The 19477-nt window shown below is 44.0% G+C and overlaps 1 protein-coding gene across 3 annotated transcripts in view; it reads right to left on the bottom strand.

Moving 5' to 3' along the window:
• The window catches only part of LOC133650612 (unconventional myosin-XVIIIa-like), a 202148-nt gene that overhangs the window by 73874 nt on the left and 108797 nt on the right, over window positions 1-19477 (bottom strand). For all 3 annotated transcript variants that reach the window (XM_062048069.1, XM_062048067.1, XM_062048068.1), the window contains 2 exons: window positions 18178-18243; window positions 10407-10535 (listed from right to left, as the gene is read on the bottom strand). In XM_062048069.1, the coding sequence (XP_061904053.1) occupies window positions 10407-10535; window positions 18178-18243 (195 nt within the window). The remainder of the gene's footprint in view (window positions 1-10406; window positions 10536-18177; window positions 18244-19477) is intronic.

Below are 19477 nucleotides of genomic sequence, written 5' to 3'. Positions count from 1 at the left end.
ATATGATGATTATTCTGAGATTGATCAGTAGTACAATCTTTAAATCATCTACATGAAGAGTAAGGGAGATGGGAATCACTCAAGAATCAACCGCAGCCATGCATCTATCTAGTCCATTGCTGTCCTTTTGACTAATTGAATCAGCGCTAATGTCTGCGGGACGAGAATGCCCTTTAGGTATTAATATAAATCAGAGACTGCGTAAAATATACCGTACTGCAGTTAAATTACAATTGATGCAATATACTGTACAGTGGTTGGTTGCTTAAAAAAATAATATACAGCTTTTTGCTTTTTTTTTTATATGTCCTGTCTAGCCACTTAGGCAAATTATATTGTTGATGCAAATGCCCATACATGCTGTACATATTTACTTTACAAAATAGAAGCGTGGGATATTTCTCTTGTTACCCTATTTGATTTTGACATTATCAAATGGATATATTTAGTGTTTGGCACAGCCGGACCGGAGCATGGGGGGAAAGAAAGAAGAAGAAAAAAGAAGACAGAGGGTAAAACTGCAGGGAAAAGACAGAGAGAGACAAGAACAACTAAAAGATATTAAAAAAAACAACAACAATAGAACAACGTCAGCAAATACGATACATACAAATACAATACCAACAATTACAAAGAAGAACTACTTGGTGAAGTAGAGGGTAATAACACAGAAATGACAATGAATTTATTGCACTACAAATGGAAATATACAAATAAAAATAAAAATAACAATATTGGTAGTGAATGATAATAATTACCTCTTTTATCAACATTAAATTAAATGAAGGCAGATAAGATGGGCTGGGGTGGAGGGGAGCCAACTATATTAACATTTTAATTTGTGTATGCTAAAAATAGAAAAAAACCAAAAAAAACATTATATATATATATACTGTATATATATATATATATATATATATATATATATATATATATATATATATATATATATATATATATATATTATATATATATCCATCCATCCATCCATCCTCTTCCGCTTATCCGAGGTCGTGTCACGGGGGCAGCAGCCTAAGCAGGGAAGCCCAGACTTCCCTCTCCCCAGCCACTTCGTCCAGCTCCTCCCGGGGGATCCCGAGGCGTTCCCAGGCCAGCCGGGAGACATAGTCCTCCCAACGTGTCCTGGGTCTTCCCCGTGGCCTCCTACCGGTCGGACGTGCCCTAAACACCTCCCGAGGGAGGCGTTCGGGTGGCATCCTGACCAGATGCCCGAACCACCTCATCTGGCTCCTCTCGATGTGGCGGAGCAGCGGCTTTACTTTGAGCCCCTACCGGATGGCAGAGCTTCTCACCCTATCTCTAAGGGAGAGCCCCGCCACCCGGCGGAGGAAACTAATTTCGGCTGCTTGTACCCATGATCTCGTCCTTTCGGTCATAACCCAAAGCTCATGACCATAGGTGAGGATGGGAACGTAGATCGACCGGTAAATTGAGAGCTTTGCATTCCGGCTCAGCTCCTTCTTCACCACAATGGATCGATACAGCGTCCGCATTACTGAAGACGCCGCACCGATCCGCCTGTCGATCTCACGATCCACTCTTCCCTCACTCGTGAACAAGACTCCGAGGTACTTGAACTCCTCCACTTGGGGAAGGGTCTCCTCCGCAACCCGGAGATGGCACTCCACCCTTTTCCGGGCGAGAACCATGGACTCGGACTTGGAGGTGCTGATTCTCATCCCAGTCGCTTCACACTCAGCTGCGAACCAATCCAGTGAGAGCTGAAGATCCTGGCCAGATGAAGCCATTAGGACCACATCATCTGCAAAAAGCAGAGACCTAATCCTGCAGCCACCAAACCAGATCCCCTCAACGCCCTGACTGCGCCTAGAAATTCTGTTCATAAAAGTTATGAACAGAATCAGTGACAAAGGGCAGCCTTGGCGGAGTCCAACCCTCACTGGAAACGTGTCCGACTTACTGCCGGCAATACGGACCAAGCTCTGACACTGATCATACAGGGAGCGGACCGCCACAATCAGACAGTCCGATACCCCATACTCTCTGAACACTCCCCACAGGACTTCCCGAGGGACACGGTCGAATGCCTTCTCCAAGTCCACAAAACACATATAGACTGGTTGGGCAAACTCCCATGCACCCTCAAGGACCCTGCCGAGAGTATAGAGCTGGTCCACAGTTCCACGACCAGGACGAAAACCACACTGTTCCTCCTGAATCCGAGGTTCGACTATCCGGCGTAGCCTCCTCTCCAGTACACCTGAATAGACCTTACCGGGAAGGCTGAGGAGTGTGATCCCACGATAGTTGGAACACACCCTCCGGTTCCCCTTCTTAAAGAGAGGAACCACCACCCCGGTCTGCCAATCCAGAGGTACCGCCCCCGATGTCCATGCGATGCTGCAGAGTCTTGTCAACCAAGACAGCCCCACAGCATCCAGAGCCTTAAGGAACTCCGGGCGGATCTCATCCACCCCCGGGGCCTTGCCACCGAGGAGCTTTTTAACTACCTCAGCAACCTCAGCCCCCGAAATAGGAGAGCCCACCACAGATTCCCCAGGCACTGCTTCCTCATAGGAAGACGTATTGGTGGGATTGAGGAGGTCTTCGAAGTATTCCCTCCACCGATCCACAACATCCGCAGTCGAGGTCAGCAGAACACCATCCTCACCATACACGGTGTTGATAGTGCACTGCTTCCCCTTCCTGAGGCGGCGGATGGTGGTCCAGAATCGCTTCGAAGCCGTCCGGAAGTCGTTTTCCATGGCTTCCCCGAACTCCTCCCATGTCCGAGTTTTTGCCTCCGCGACCGCTGAAGCCGCACACCGCTTGGCCTGTCGGTACCTGTCCACTGCCTCAGGAGTCCTATGAGCCAAAAGAACCCGATAGAAGCATTTAAGTCCCATCTTAAAACTCATTCGTATACTCTAGCCTTTAAATAGACCCCCTTTTTAGACCAGTTGATCTGCCGTTTCTTTTCTTCTCTCCTCTGCTCCCCTCTCCCTTGGAAGGGGGAGTTGCACAGGTCCGGTGGCCATGGATGAAGTGCTGGCTGTCCAGAGTCGGGACCCCGGGTGGACCGCTAGCCTGTGCATCGGTTGGGGACATCTCTGCGCTGCTGACCCGTCTCCGCTCAGGACGGTTTCCTGCTGGCCCCACTATGGACTGGACTCTCATTGATGTGTTGGATCCACTGTGGACTGGACTTTCACAATATTATGCCAGACCCACTCGACATCCATTGCTTTCGGTCTCCCCTAGAGGGGGGGGGGGGGGGGGGGTTACCCACATATGCGGTCCTCTGCAAGGTTTCTCATAGTCATTCACACCGACGTCACACTGGGGAGAGTTTTTCCTTGCCCGTATGTGGGGTCTGTACCGAGGATGTCGTTGTGGCTTGTGCAGCCCTTAAAACTTGTGATTTAGGGCTATATAAATAAACATTGATTGATTGATTGATAGGACTCCTTCTTCAGCTTGACGGCATCCCTCACCGCCGGTGTCCACCAACGGGTTCTAGGATTACCGCCATGACAGGCACCAACTACCTTGCGGCCACAGCTCCAATCAGCCGCCTCGACAATAGAGGCGCGGAACATGGTCCATTCGGACTCAATGTCCAGCACTTCCCTCGTGACATGTTCAAAGTTCTTCCGGAGGTGGGAATTGAAACTCTCTCTGACAGGAGACTCTGCCAGACGTTCCCAGCAAACCCTCACAATGTGTTTGGGCCTGCCAGGTCTGTCCGGCATCCTCCCCCACCATCGCAGCCAACTCACCACCAGGTGGTGATCGGTAGAAAGCTCCGCCCCTCTCTTCACCCGAGTGTCCAAAACATGAGGCCGCAAATCCGATGACACAACTACAAAGTCGATCATGGAACCGCGGCCTAGGGTGTCCTGGTGCCAAGTGCACATATGGACACCCTTATGTTTGAACATGGTGTTCGTTATGGACAATCTGTGACGGGCACAAAAGTCCAATAACAAAACACCGCTCGGGTTCAGATCCGGGCGGCCATTCTTCCCAATCACGCCTCTCCAGGTTTCACTGTCGCTGCCAACATGAGCGTTGAAGTCCCCCAGTAGAACGAGGGAATCACCCGGGGGAGTACTCTCAAGTACTCCCTCGAGTGAATCCAAAAAGGGTGGGTACTCTGAGCTGCGGTTTGGCGCGTAAGCGCAAACCACAGTCAGGACCCGTTCCCCCACCCGAAGGCGGAGGGAAGCTACCCTCTCGTCCACCGGGTTGAACTCCAACATGCAGGCTCTGAGCCGGGGGGCAACAAGAATTGCCACCCCAGCCCGTCGCCTCTCACTGCCGGCAACGCCAGAGTGGAAGAGAGTCCAGCCCATCTCGTGAGAATTGGTTCCAGAGCCCTTGCTGTGCGTCGAAGTGAGTCCGACTATATCTAGCCGGAACTTCTCCACCTCGCGCACTAGCTCAGGCTCCTTCCCCCCCAGCGAAGTGACGTTCCACGTCCCAAGAGCTAGCTTCTGTAGCCGAGGATCGGACTGCCAAGTGCCCTGCCGCCCAGCTCACATTGCACCCGACCTCTATGACCCCTGCTATGGGTGGTGAGCCCATTGGAATGACCCTGCTATGGGTGGTGAGCCCATTGGAATATATACATATATATATATATATATATATACGTATATATATATATATATATATATATATATATATATATATATATATATATATATATATATATATATATATATATATATATATATTTATATATATAAATATACCTGTATATATTTGGGCTGGGCGATATATCGAATATATTCGATATATCGCGGGTTTGTCTCTGTGCGATATAGAAAATGACTATATTGTGATATTCGAGTATACGTTCTCACTCAGTTGCTTTTAGCTGCGGGCATTACCCTTCAGGCTCTTTCACTCTTGTGTCTCCTTCTCACCGAGTGGTAAAACATCGCAACATATATATATATATATATATATATATATATATATATATATATATATGTATACATATATATATATATATATATATATATATATATATGTATACATATATATATATATATATATATACATATATATATATATATATATATATATATATATATATATATATATATATATATATATATGTATACATATTTATATATATATACACATATATATATATATACATATATACACGTGTGTATATATATATATATACCTGTAATACCTGTATATATACATATATATATATATATATAAAAAATTCTATTTCACAACTAGGGATGGTTTTATAAACTACGATTCTTCAATCGGGGCATATTCTGTGGAAGAGCAAGCCTGTTTTTTTTGTATGAAATTGTGGCTTTTTTAATGTATGAGAAAATCAAGATGCCCATGAAAGCAAAGTGCATTACCATAATACACACACATTGAATAAACCCTCCTCAGGAAGGGAACCTCTACAGCAGCTCTTATTTGTAGGCCCGCCTTAGCATTCATCACATTTAAGATTGCATTTTCCATCTTGCAGTGAGTTTAAAAGAATACCATTAAATGATAATATATATATATATATCTTATCTTTCTATTAAATATACATTTCCAGGGGGTAGAGGCCATTCAGGGACACAGGCAAAGAACTGGACATTTAGAAAATTGATTTTATAATTGCAGTTGCTGTGCAATTTCAGATAATTTCTGTGCTGTTGAAATTCAAGAAGATTAAAAAGCACCAGGCTCTTTGCCTACTTCGCACAGTGAATAATGACTTTTAAACATATAATTTTAAATAGAGGGAAATAAGATTAAACAAGAGATCTGCTGGTGAAAATCATGTTGTACTACTGGGAGGATAGTATTTGTGAATTATGAAGCTGTTGATTCAGTAATCAATGAGAAAAGCAGTGTTGGACTGCATGATCATATGGTGAGGTCAACAGAGACCATCCTGGGTTTGTGGGTTTGTGTACGTGTGTGTACGTGTGTGTGTGTGTGTGTGTGTGTGTGTGTGTGTGTGTGTGTGTGTGTGTGTGTGTGTGTGTGTGTGTGTGTGTGTGTGTGTGTGTGTGTGTGTGTGTGTGTGTGTGTGTGTGTGTGTGTGTGTGTGTGTGTGTGTGTGTGTGAGGGGAGGGGGATGATAGATATATGGTAATCTAGTCTGTACAATTTACACTTACATCATTAAATTGACCTGCACAATCTGAGGTACAAAACTACACAACAATACACTGCAGCTTGTATCTTTAATAAAGTTATAGGCTCCAGCGCCCCCCGCGACCCCGAAGGGAATAAGCGGTAGAAAATGGATGGATGGATGCTAACTGTTAAGGTTTTTGTTTTTTTTGTGAAAATAAGAACCAGCCCTGTTTTTTTCTACAATGTTTGGGCGGTTGCCTTCTACTATTAACTTTACCTGTATCCAGTAAGCCCCATTTCTATGCCTCTGCGTGCCATCCAACTACAAACGTACCTGCCAGCCTTCCATTGCGGACCCATACAATGTGCTGTTTGGTTGTCTCGCCTGTCCTCTGACATTCAGTTCCTTTGGTTTGTTTGAGTTCTTTTAAGATATGCCATCAATGTGCATTTCTGTCCTTGTGCATTTCTATTGAGTGAGAGGTCACTAGTTTGTATAGCCACTTACAATGTTCTTCAGCAATTCATCATAAATACCATCTCGTTAAGCTCTGGTGTTCAATATGACCATGCTTTAGCAGATAGCACAATCAAACTAAACCTCTTGAAAAGTTTATTGGATGTAGCATAGCACGGAAGGTTGGTAACATTTCAAGGGCACCTCTAATGCTGACAACATTGGCAATTATTTCATAGTTCTGAACCTAAAAATAATACAAATATATACACAATGACTTGAGGCATGTGTTTTTAATGATTTTCAGCACATTTTTGAACACCCACTTTTAACTCCAAAATGTGGGCGGGCCTGAATCAGCCCGCTAACATCACCTACAGAAGACTTGAGTCAACTTCATTTTGCGTAACATGGGCCTGATCTACTAAAGGTTTGCATGTACTAAAGCACATGCAAACTTGATAGTACCTGCAAAGCTGATCTACTAAACTTGTACACAGAGGATTGCGTCTCTTAAGTGAGCAAAATAGGGAGCGCAATCCATTCAGTGTGTCTGTGTTCATGATCATCAGAATCCCTACAAGAGATTGCATTCACTCATGTGACTTTTGAACAGAAATAAAAGAAGTGGTTGGCCACCAAACCAATATGGCTACTGTGCAGCAAACAGAGTGCAAACTATCTGAGTATGCAAGGGGCCTCGTTCTTACCACTAAAAGCAGACACAAGCAAAAAAATGCAAACTATGCAATGGAATCTATCATTACACGTTATCAAAAAAAAAATGTGTCGAGTGATCTCAAGGATTATCTGTCGGTCGCATTCCCAGACATGTAGAACTATCCGGTGATTCACGTCATTCTACAGAACAAAACTGGTGGAAACTGGGAAAAACATGGAGGTTTACAACTTCTTTGTGTGTGGCTGGGTCAAATAAATTGTTATCAAGACTCTCCTGGATAATTCATGCATCGTTTTTGCTCGGGTAAGGTTGCATTTCATGATTTAACTTCACATCTATAGCCAGGTTTGTTGCCTTTTCGTTGTTGCACGTGCCTTCTACGAGTACACGTGTTTTTCCCCATCTTCACCAAAATATAACTAAAGATGTCAACATTGAGTATGTGCTGAAAGATTCATTTATGATTGCTGCCTCTGGTAAAAGCTTAACTCTTTTAGGTTTTGCTCACATTTGCCTTCTTTTATATGGACTTAGCGAGTTGGTGGTTTACAAAACACTTATAGCAAAATCGGTTTTAAGAATTCAGAAAAAAGATCAAATACAAATAATATCAAGATAAAACTTATATGGAAACTACCTAACATTAAAAATATATCAAACAAACCTTTAATAAAGTGATTACTGCAAACTTGCGAGTTCTTCGACTCTGCTTCCTTGGGACTGGAGTGTGTGACACTTTTCTCACCGCCTTTTGTAAAATCTTACACTGTGCCGCCCTGCTTGATTACGTCTTGAGGAACTCTGAAGAAACGTTTACCCTTTTCGCAATTTAAACAACGCAAGCATAGGGCATTTTTCTTCGAGGAAGGCGAAATGCTGCCCAACAGAAACCCGCTGGCCCACAAACTTCGAGCCTCACATAGTTAAAACGTGATGTCAGGTGAATACAACCTATAGTGGGAGGAGAAAATGCAAATAAAACTATTTAGCACACAAAATATGATTTATCAAGACTAATTATAATTGTCTATTGTGAGCGAACTGTGGTGCTGAATTTCCCCCAGGGATCAATAAAGTACTTTCTATTCTATTCTATTCTAAATCTGTTCGGCAGCCGCTGTTTTCGTTCTGTATTTAGTATGTCTCGAAAGGATGTGAACACTAGCAGCTGTGCAGAAATTGCTGTGAGAAAGGTGATTGCACTGCAGCTCAGTTCTACTTATGCTTGTCAACACATATGGACTGTCAAAATTTAAAATATTAGACATATTGTCTATTCAGCAATAACCTTTCATAATTCTATAGCTAATGGAAAACTTAGGGGGTTGATTAAAACAAAATAAATTGATGCGTTTTGGTGGTGGCTGGCGTTTCTTACAGGAAAAAAAAAGTCCCGCAATATGCATTTTTTTGCATCTCGATCACTCCAGCACAGGCTCGCGGTTAGTGCCAGCATCTCCCAGGGCATATATTCAGCGCGCTAAAAAATTAGTAGATCGCACTGCAGGACTGCTTTTACAATGCCCATAAAAACTGGTACATGTCTGCTGCATGTTTTAAGACATAGCAAAATGCCACAGGTATGAAGAGCATGGTAACATGGATGTGCAAAAATTACTGTCTCCATGTGGGAAGCTGCGTACGCAAAAAACACATTTAAATAGGGCGGTCTGCACCAGTTGTGTATTGTACACACAGTGTTAGTAGATTACGCCCGACACGCCCATTAATAGTACACACAATTGTATAGTTTGCACTCGCTGTTTAGCAAGTGGTATTTGGATCTTAGTAGATCAGGCCATATATGTATGTGTTTTGGAAGCTTTTACATTATGAATCACTATGTTAGCACAACATTTGAGAATATCAAATATGTCTGCATTGCTGCAGGTTGTAGCAATACAACTAAAGAAGGGGTCAGCCTGCATATATTTCCAAATGGTGAAAATACGAGGAAAGTATGGATCCCTCCAGTCAAATTGACAAGTGCAAAATGGGACAGACCAAGCAAGAGGACTGTGATATGGAGCGATCATTTTAACGATGCTGACTTGGAAGAAGAAAGGTTTTGGTCGCAGTTTGGATGTAAAAATGTAAAAGACTCCCAAATATCAGGAGCACTCCCGAGGGTAAAAAGAATTGGTCAGAACCTGTGGACAAACGGAGAAAGAAGAGCTGACCAGGCACTCAAAAATGAGAAGAAAAAAAAAAGAGGTAAGCCGCTAATATTCTATTTTGCGTCCTCTTTTACTATTTCCTCAAGATGCTTGAGGACATGCTGAAAAAGCATGAGGAAACACAGGCCATGGTGTCTATGGAAGAGGAACTGGCAATTCTTTAGATTTAGTCATTTTAACTCTATCAGTTCTAAAGTAATCATAGTCCAAGGCAACAAAAACATGCAATTATGTGATCAAAATAATATTTTTACATTCCCTTATCTACACTGTCTATGGGCTTCAGTTCTGTAGATGATGTCACACAAAGAGGGTGTGGCATATCGAGTCTGGCGATGGAAAGTACAGTTATCTATTTACCAATTACTCAAAAACTAATGGAAATTATGTTATTGGGGACAGCGTGGCGAAGTTGGTAGAGTGGCTGAGCCAGCAATCGGAGGGTTGCTGGTTACTGGGGTTCAATCCCCACCTTCTACCATCCTAGTCACGTCCGTTGTGTCCTTGGGCAAGACACTTCACCCTTGCTCCTGATGGCTGCTGGTTAGCGCCTTGCATGGCAGCTCCCGCCATCAGTGTGTGAATGTGTGTGTGAATGGGTGAATGTGGAAATACTGTCGAAGCGCTTTGAGTACCTTGAAGGTAGAAAAGCGCTATACAAGAATAACCCATTTATCATTATTATTTATTTATTCATTCACATTTTAGTGAAATTTCAGTCCTCTGGACGCTATGGGTCCTTTACCGCATTATTTGTAAAAGCTAGTAGGTAGTAGAAACAATTCTCCATGCACTCAAAAGTGACAAGCTACCCAAAACTCATAGTGTTTGCATTCTGGATGGATGTTTGCTCCCCTTAAACATGTATTACTTTAGTTTGCACGATTTTGTCATTTCAATGGTAATTTGAATGAACCATGGAATAGACAGGTATGTTTTACATCATCTGTGTTTTGAGTATTGCTGATAAGCAGGAGGTCTTTTTGCTTACCTTTCTCTTCTTGAAAGTTTGCCGTGCCATATAACCCCGACAAGCAGCTTGGAATATGATTAAACTTTGCTTGGTTTGCTCATCCCTCTGTTCTTCCAATTTAGCCAAGGTGCCAGCTTTGAAGAATAACTGGAGGTAACAAGAGAAGGCAAAAACACTATTTATTAGCAGAGCGCCACATCAAGGATAGCTCATGTACTTTTTAGTGTACATCACATCAACAAACTTGATTACAGAAGTAAGTTTGAAAGTATGAATGCAGTGAATCGATAGGAAAGAATGTAATCCATAGACAGCAGGGTTTTATCTTAGAGAGGAAGCTTGATTAAGTTATTATCTCAGACAATCAGCCTTGTGTCTCTCCATTATGGGCCAAAGGTAGAAAAAGTGGTAAACAGCCAAAAGAAAACAGACCACATGACAGCTTGTATACACCTCTGAGGGATTAAATACTATGTTGTGCTGCTGTCACACCGCGGTGAGGAGAGTCTTGTCTTGGTTTTTTCTGTCTTGTGATTTGCATGTATTATTTTGAAAAGCATCTCCTCTTGTTTCAGATCACGGGCCCTTCCTCTTGTGTCACCAGTCTGACGTCATCCCTGACCCTTGATTGTTTCCACCTGTTTCCCATTACCCTCATGTTCCATATAAGCCCATCCCTCTCCTTGTTCTGTGCCAGATTGTCTCGATCCTTCGTGCCTGTCTTGCATCCTAGTTCATGTTCTTGTCTTGCCTTGTCCCACGACCACGTATGTTTATCCAGCGTTTTTCAAGCTGTAATGTTGAGTTAACCTTTTCCTCCCTTACAGCGACCTTTGTTATTTAACCTTTTTCAACCGCAGTGGTGAGTTATGATTTTTCTTTAAATATTTCCTTCCTCAAAGTTTGAGTGATTTTTGTTTATATAAATGTTAGAATAATTGTGAGAGTAGTAAGTTTTGATAGTCCTTTATTTCTTCCTCCGTTTGGAGCGCTTTTTGTTAAAGTTTTTTATAGCAGATTCGTTGCTAGTTATATTTGTCTTATTTTTGTCTATTCCTCCGTTGGAGTGATTTTTGGTTCTTTCCCTTTTTGGAAAAGTTTTTTGATATAGTAGAACCTCATAGTGATTGTATATTTTCTGCTCTGGAGGTTAAGAGTTATTTTCAAAATAAAAGCCTTATTTAGAACCTCCCCTCTCTGCATCTGAGTCCCTTCATTCGCCCAAGCTTGACATTACAATCTGGCCAGTATGGACTCAGCAGAGAAAGGACAAATTTCCGCCGCCCTCCAGGATCAGGCAACCCGTCTCTCACGCCAAGAGGATTTCCAGACGGCGATGGCCGAACACATGGCCCGACTAACCACCCAGCTGCAGGAGATGGCCCGGCAACTTCCTCCAACCGCCGCATCGGCACCCGTACCTGCCCACCTACCGCCTACGTCATTCGCCGGAGCCGGAAGTAAACTGGCACCTCCAGCATCCTATTCAGGTGAAACCGAACAAAGCAAAACATTCATGATAGATTGTTCTATCCATTTTGAATTTAATCCTCACGCCTTCCCCACTGAACGAGCGAAGATCGCTTTTATGATCTCCCACTTGAAGGGTAGAGCCAAGGCATGGGCTTCCGTCGAATGGGACCGAAGTTCAGCCATCTGCAACTCCCTCACAGATTTCCAGACGGCACTTCGAATGACATTTGATCCTGTCACAGATAACCGAGAGAAGGCACAGGAGTTGAGCAGACTGAGGCAAGGTCGAGACTCGGTTTGTGACTATGCCATTCGATTCCGCACGCTAGCGGCTGAAACTCCGCTGCTCTTTATGATACTTTTTTGAAAGGCTTGGCCATACATATTCAAGATCTACTTGTACCACTAGACTTACCAGCTGGGTTGGTCGAGCTCATTGCGCTCGCCATTCGTACCGACAACCGACTGACGCAGCTCAGACGACATCGGGGCGCACGAACCACCACTACGGGAGGAGCGGCACAATATCAGACGCATCACGGTCCGGATCTTTACACCGCTTCATCGGAGTCAAGTCACCTAAACCCCCAGGCGGAAGGTGAGGATCCAATGCAGCTGGGGAGAGCGCGGCTGACACCGGAGGAACGTCAGAGACGACAGCTGGAAGGAAGGTGCTTCTACTGCGGAGAGCCGGGCCACCTCGTCGCCACCTGCCCTAAGAAACGACCCATCGGAGTGAGTCAACATATTTCTACCACTCCCATTAAGCGTACCCTCACCAGGATCCAGGTAAAACATCACACAGTCACAAACATTGGGGCGCTTATTGACTCAGGGGCAGACGAGAGTTTGATGGACTGGTCTTTAGCTGCAAAATTAGGGATCAGATCCGAACCGTTAGCTCGACCCATTAGAGCAAAAGCTCTTGATGGGAAGGAATTGTTTATGATTTCCCACGCCACAGAACCAATCCGCATATCCATAGAAAACCATGAGGAAAAGATTTGCTTGTATCTATTCAAAGCCGCCTCACACACATTGATTTTGGGACTACCATGGCTGATTCAACATAACCCCCAGATAGACTGGAGAACAGGAGAAATTAAAGCATGGGGGAAGGACTGTAATAATGACTGTTTTATCGGCGATACCCAAAAGAAAAGTGTAGCGCAACTTAATCTGTTCTCTGCAAACCCCACCACAGAATCCGAGTACCCGGACCTGAACTCGGTACCCCCATGCTACCACCAGCTACGAGAGGTTTTCAGTAAAACCAAAGCCATGTCTCTTCCTCCGCACCGTCCATACGACTGCACCATTGACTTGATCTCAGGGTCCACCATACCCAAAGGTCGCTTGTATTCTGTTTCCGGTCCAGAGAAAGCGGCCATGAAGGAATACCTCACAGCCTCATTAAAAGCGGGGCTGATCCGCCCCTCCTCATCACCAGCGGGTGCTGGATTCTTCTTTGTGGGCAAAAAGGATGGATCCTTGAGACCATGCATCGATTACAGTTCACTCAACGACATCACTATAAAGAACCGGTACCCCCTTCCTCTCATGTCTTCAGTATTCGACCAACTTCAACAATCTAAGGTATTTACAAAACTCGACCTTCGCAATGCCTATCACCTGATCCGTATAAGGGAAGGGGATGAGTGGAAGACTGGTTTTAATACTCCCAGTGGACACTATGAATACCTTGTTATGCCATTTGGACTCACCAACGCACCCGCTATTTTTCAAACTATGATTAATGATGTGCTCAGAGACTTCCTTGATCAATTTGTGTATGTATACCTGGATGATATTTTAATTTATTCACCAGACATTGATACTCACCAAGTGCACGTGACTAGGGTCCTTAAAAGACTATTGGAAAACCAGTTATATGTCAAAGCAGAGAAAAGTGAATTTCATGTTAACACTATTTCCTTCTTGGGTTTTATAGTAGCTCCAGGAAAGGTCCAGATGGATCCGGCTAAGATAAGTGCTGTCACCGACTGGCCTACTCCCGATAGTCGCAAAAGGGTTCAGCAATTCTTAGGATTTGCTAATTTCTATAGGCGTTTTATAAGGGGTTTTAGTGCTATAGCGGCCCCTCCTCTCCATGCCCTCACTTCCACTCAGGTACAATTTCGATGGACTCCAGAAGCTGAAAGTGCATTCCAGAACCTCAAGCAGCGTTTTACGTCGGCCCCGATTCTCACCATGCCAGACCCACAACGCCAGTTCGTGGTAGAGGTGGATGCCTCCAACGAAGGAGTCGGAGCCGTCCTATCCCAACGAGCTGAGAAGGATGGCAAGATGCACCCCTGTGCCTTCTTATCCAAACATTTATCCAAAGCTGAGAGGAACTATGACGTCGGCAACCGTGAGTTGTTGGCCGTCAAACTTGCCCTTGAAGAGTGGAGACACTGGCTTGAGGGGGCCGATCTTCCGTTCATTGTCTGGACAGACCATAAAAATCTAGAATACATAAAGAAAGCAAAAAGACTTAACTCTCGCCAGGCCAGGTGGGCACTCTTTTTTTAACCGCTTCTCTTTCTCTCTATCTTACAGGCCGGGGTCCCAAAACGTCAAGCCAGACATCCTGTCTAGACGCTTCGACCCCGAGCTTGTTGCCAAAGAAACCAGAATCTATCCTTCCACTGTCCCGTGTGGTTGGAGTGGTTACCTGGCAAATAGAAGATGAGGTGAAGCAGGCAAATGGTGGAACCCCGCCACCTAGTGGGTGCCCAGGTAATCGCTTGTTTGTTCCGACTGGGTTGCGCTCACAGGTGATCCATTAGGCTCACACCTCCCTGCTTTCATGCCACCCGGGAGTTCGGAGAACGATGTTCGCCATCTCCCGGCGATTTTGGTGGCCATCCATGGAGCCGGAGGTTCGGGAGTACGTGGAGGTATGTCCGGTCTGTGCCCGGAACAAAACATCATCCGGGTCTCGTATGGGTCTACTGCAGCCCCTACCTATTCCCTCCAGACCGTGGTCCGACATATCCATGGACTTCGTCACGGGGCTCCCGGTCTCTCAAGGTAACACCACCATCCTAACAGTGGTAGAGCGTTTCACCAAAATGGTGAGATTCATTGCCTTGCCTAAGCTGCCTTCCGCCAAGGAGACAGCAGAAATCATGATGGACAATGTGTTCAAGATTCATGGCTTCCCGAAAGACATTGTCTCTGACCGGGGGCCCCAGTTTGTATCACGGTTTTGGAGGGATTTCTGCAGACTCATAGGAGCTAAGGCCAGCCTGACCTCAGGCTATCACCCGGAGGCCAACGGCCAGACCGAACGCCTCAACCAGATACTGGAAACCAACCTCCGGTGCCTGGTGTCCCAGAATCCCTCTACATGGAGCAAACACCTGGTCTGGGTTGAGTATGCGCACAATTCATTACCTACATCGGCCACAGGGTTCTCTCCGTTCAAAAGTGCTTATGGTTTCCAACCTCCAGTCTTTCCAGACAATGAGCCGGAAGTATCGGTCCCCTCGGCACATGCCCTGGTCCGACGTTGCAGACGCATCTGGGCAGCAGCTCGTCTGGTGCTGATCCGACAGAGAGACCGGATGAAGAAGACTGCAGATCGAAAGAGGAGACCCGCTCCGGCATATCAGCCAGGGCATAGAGTTTGGCTCTCGACCAAGGACATGCGACTCAAGGTACCCTCCAAGAAGTTAGCACCCCGATTCATAGGTCCATACCCTATCACCAGAGTCATCGGACCCTCTGCTGTACGACTCCGTCTGCCCCGGTCTCTACGAGTATACCCAACCTTCCATGTCAGCCGAGTGAAACCGGTTAAAGTAAGCCCGTTGGTTCCAGCCACCACGTCCCCTCCGCCACCCGAGATGATTGAGGGCGGTCCTGTTTACAAAGTAAAGAAGTTGTTAGCAGTTCGCAGCAGGGGCCGGGGCAGACAGTATCTGGTGGACTGGGAAGGGTATGGACCGAAAGAGAGACAGTGGGTGCCTTCTCGGCACATTGTGGACTCCACCCTCATTGAGGACTTCCATAAAGACCATCCCGGACAGCCTGGGCCGTCAGGTGTCGGCCCTAAAGGGAGGGGTACTGTCACACCGCGGTGAGGAGAGTCTTGTCTTGGTTTTTTCTGTCTTGTGATTTGCATGTATTATTTTGAAAAGCATCTCCTCTTGTTTCAGATCACGGGCCCTTCCTCTTGTGTCACCAGTCTGACGTCATCCCTGACCCTTGATTGTTTCCACCTGTTTCCCATTACCCTCATGTTCCATATAAGCCCATCCCTCTCCTTGTTCTGTGCCAGATTGTCTCGATCCTTCGTGCCTGTCTTGCATCCTAGTTCATGTTCTTGTCTTGCCTCGTCCCACGACCACGTATGTTTATCCAGCGTTTTTCAAGCTGTAATTTTGAGTTAACCTTTTCCTCCCTTAGAGCGACCTTTGTTATTTAACCTTTTTCAACCGCAGTGGTGAGTTATGATTTTTCTTTAAATATTTCCTTCCTCAAAGTTTGAGTGATTTTTGTTTATATAAATGTTAGAATAATTGTGAGAGTAGTAAGTTTTGATAGTCCTTTATTTCTTCCTCCGTTTGGAGCGCTTTTTGTTAAAGTTTTTTATAGCAGATTCGTTGCTAGTTATATTTATCTTATTTTTGTCTATTCCTCCGTTGGAGTGATTTTTGGTTCTTTCCCTTTTTGGAAAAGTTTTTTGATATAGTAGAACCTCATAGTGATTGTATATTTTCTGCTCTGGAGGTTAAGAGTTATTTTCAAAATAAAAGCCTTATTTAGAACCTCCCCTCTCTGCATCTGAGTCCCTTCATTCACCCAAGCTTGACAGCTGCTATTTAAATGAAGAGATGAAACATCCTACTTTTCCAAAAGTTATCGACCCAATTGAGTGCTAACCAATTAGGTATTGTTAGAAATGTCTGTACCAACAAAGTTCTTCTAAAATTGGCCTTCAATTCATGGTTGAACAAACAAACACCTTTTTTTTTTTTACCCTTATTTAAGGGTCATTCTACCGATATGTTTTAATGGTTTTATATATATTGGTGTATATATACCGTCATTTCCGGACTATAAGCCGCTACTTTTTCCCCTCGTTCTGGTCCCTGCGGCTTATACAACGGTGCGGCTTATATACGGCCTGTTCTTCTCCGACACCGACGAGGAGGATTTCGGTGGTTTTAGTACGCAGGAGGAAGACGATGACACAATGATTAAAGACTGACTTTTCATATACCGGTAGGCTGGTTATTTTGATAACGTACATGCGAGCACTTTGTATTACTTTGCACCGTTGTATTATTTGTACCCTGCACGAATGCTGTTCGCCATGTCAAAGATGTGAAAGTTTGATTGAATGATTGAAAGATTTATAGTTAATAAATGGGACGCTTTGCGTTCCCAAACAGTCATCTCTGTCCCGACAATCCCCTCCGTGGTAGCAGGAACCCCTATATACTACGGTAATTACACATCAAAACCCTGCGGCTTATAGTCGGGTGCGGCTTATATATGGAGCAATTTTGTATTTTCCCCTAAATTTAGCTGGTGCGGCTTATAGTCAGGTGCGGCTTATAGTCCGGAAATTACGGTGTGTGTATATATATATATATATATATATATATATATATATATATATATATATATATATATATATACACACACCGTAAACACAAAATTTTTAGATTATCCAAATTAGAACTAATTATACCTTTATGTCAAATATGTTTTGTTTGTTTTTGGTAGTTTAGGTACTATTACTACACTAATCATATAGATTGCGGCGACAAAGTTGTTTTTACAATATTCATTTTATTTATTTTTTATTGTGGACCCTGTGCATGTCTGAGAGCATCACTTTGACTGTTTTGAACATGACTGAGTCCTCTGATTTCACTCTTGGCTGGAGGCCTCTCGCCTGCTGCTAGGATTAGACCTCCGAACAACGAGTGTTGTTTACTGTCATTCTTTTACCAGTTGCTCAACAACAAAAAGAGCCACACATCCGTTTGGAAAATGTTGGACTCATGACCTGAGAAGAGGGAATTATGGTGACACAAAGTCAGCCAGCCAGATCAGACACATGCCTCAAAGACGAGAGGAAGGAGGGTGGCATCTTTCCAAAATAAAAGCGCTTCTCAAAGAGGGACAGGTGGAATGAAGGACAAACACCCCCAGACGCCAAAAAGAAAAAAAGCAGTGTAATGCTAGTGTGTGTGTGGCACATTAATAGGGGTGAAAATGGCTGTGCTGCAAAGGGAAGGTTAATTTAATCGTTTTAATGGTGTTTATTTGTTCAAGTTGTGGCGTCATTACTCACCCTGCTCACACCCATGTGGTAACTGCTCTTCTCCAAATCCAAAGACTCCAGGAGCTCCTCCACAGCCTAAAGACATGTACACATGAACACAGACACAATAGGAATAAGGATATGCAAAGAAACAAGTGTATTGGTAGTGTATATGATGTCGTCAGGCTCTAGGCTGCAGACAGAACGCCCATAGCTTGATAACAGCAGCTGAGGTTTGCCAAAAGAACTAAGGGGCTTTTGTTTGGTGTTTCCACAGAAACTCAGCCACGCTATACTGGCTCAGGGGGAAAGAACTTTTCTCTCCCTTAACCCCATTCTTTCACTCTCTCGCTCATTTTCCGTCAGAAGCAAACTTTGCTAGATTTTGTCTTCCCGCTGCTTTGCAAGGCTCCCTTTTTTTTTTTTTAAATGTCTGAAATGAAAACCTCACCTTGCTTAATCTCAAATGATTTTACATTGGCCCTGTAAATTGCAGGTGAATATAAAGAAATGCTGTAGGGAAGCCAAAGCTCCAAAGAGAGAAGAGGCCTGTAATGTCGGTTAGGACATAACAGACCCTGTGCAGATTATAATAGCATACCAACATAAGGGCATAAGGGATGACATCAGAGCAATCTGATTGGATGTGCATGCATTACATCAAAGCTGCATCATTGCTTGTATTGTTTGCCTGTTTACTGCAATTCACCCCTAAAAACTTTCAATGTAAAATGTTGTTCATTGAGCAATTCTGTTACCTTGAATGGTCTTCATAACCATTGCAACTAAACACATAGTATAATAAAAAAATCCTGACCAAAGTACTACCAAAAATAATTGTACACATAAAAGCACTTCATAGCAATCGCCTGATAGGGTGCCAATATTACTCCCCAGTGGCGGGAAGCAGTTTAAGGATGACAACACAGCAATCTGATTTTGATAACATAAGGTGAATGCGTAAAGTATTCATAGCGCTTCCCTTTTTCCACAATTTATTATGTTACAGCCTTATTCCAGAATGGAATAAATTAATTTTTGTCCTCAATATTATACACACAAACCCCCTTAATGACAATGTGAAAAAGTTGTTTTGGTTTTTTGGTTTAGACATTTTTGCAAATTTATAAAAAGATCAAATAAAAACTAAGAACTCATAAGTACATAAGTATTCAAAGCCTTTGCTCAATACTTTGTTGATGCACCTTTGGCAGCAATTACAGCCTCAAGTCTTTTCATTACGATGCCACAAGGTTGGCACACCTATCTTTGGACAGTATTGCCCATTCCTCTTTGCAACACCTCTGAAGCTCCATCAGGTTGGATGGGA

The sequence above is a fragment of the Entelurus aequoreus genome, linkage group LG05, assembly GCF_033978785.1.
Source record: "Entelurus aequoreus isolate RoL-2023_Sb linkage group LG05, RoL_Eaeq_v1.1, whole genome shotgun sequence".
Taxonomy (NCBI): domain Eukaryota; kingdom Metazoa; phylum Chordata; class Actinopteri; order Syngnathiformes; family Syngnathidae; genus Entelurus; species Entelurus aequoreus.
Note: the sequence above shows the minus strand (reverse complement) of the source record. Positions and strands in the feature narration are given on the sequence as shown.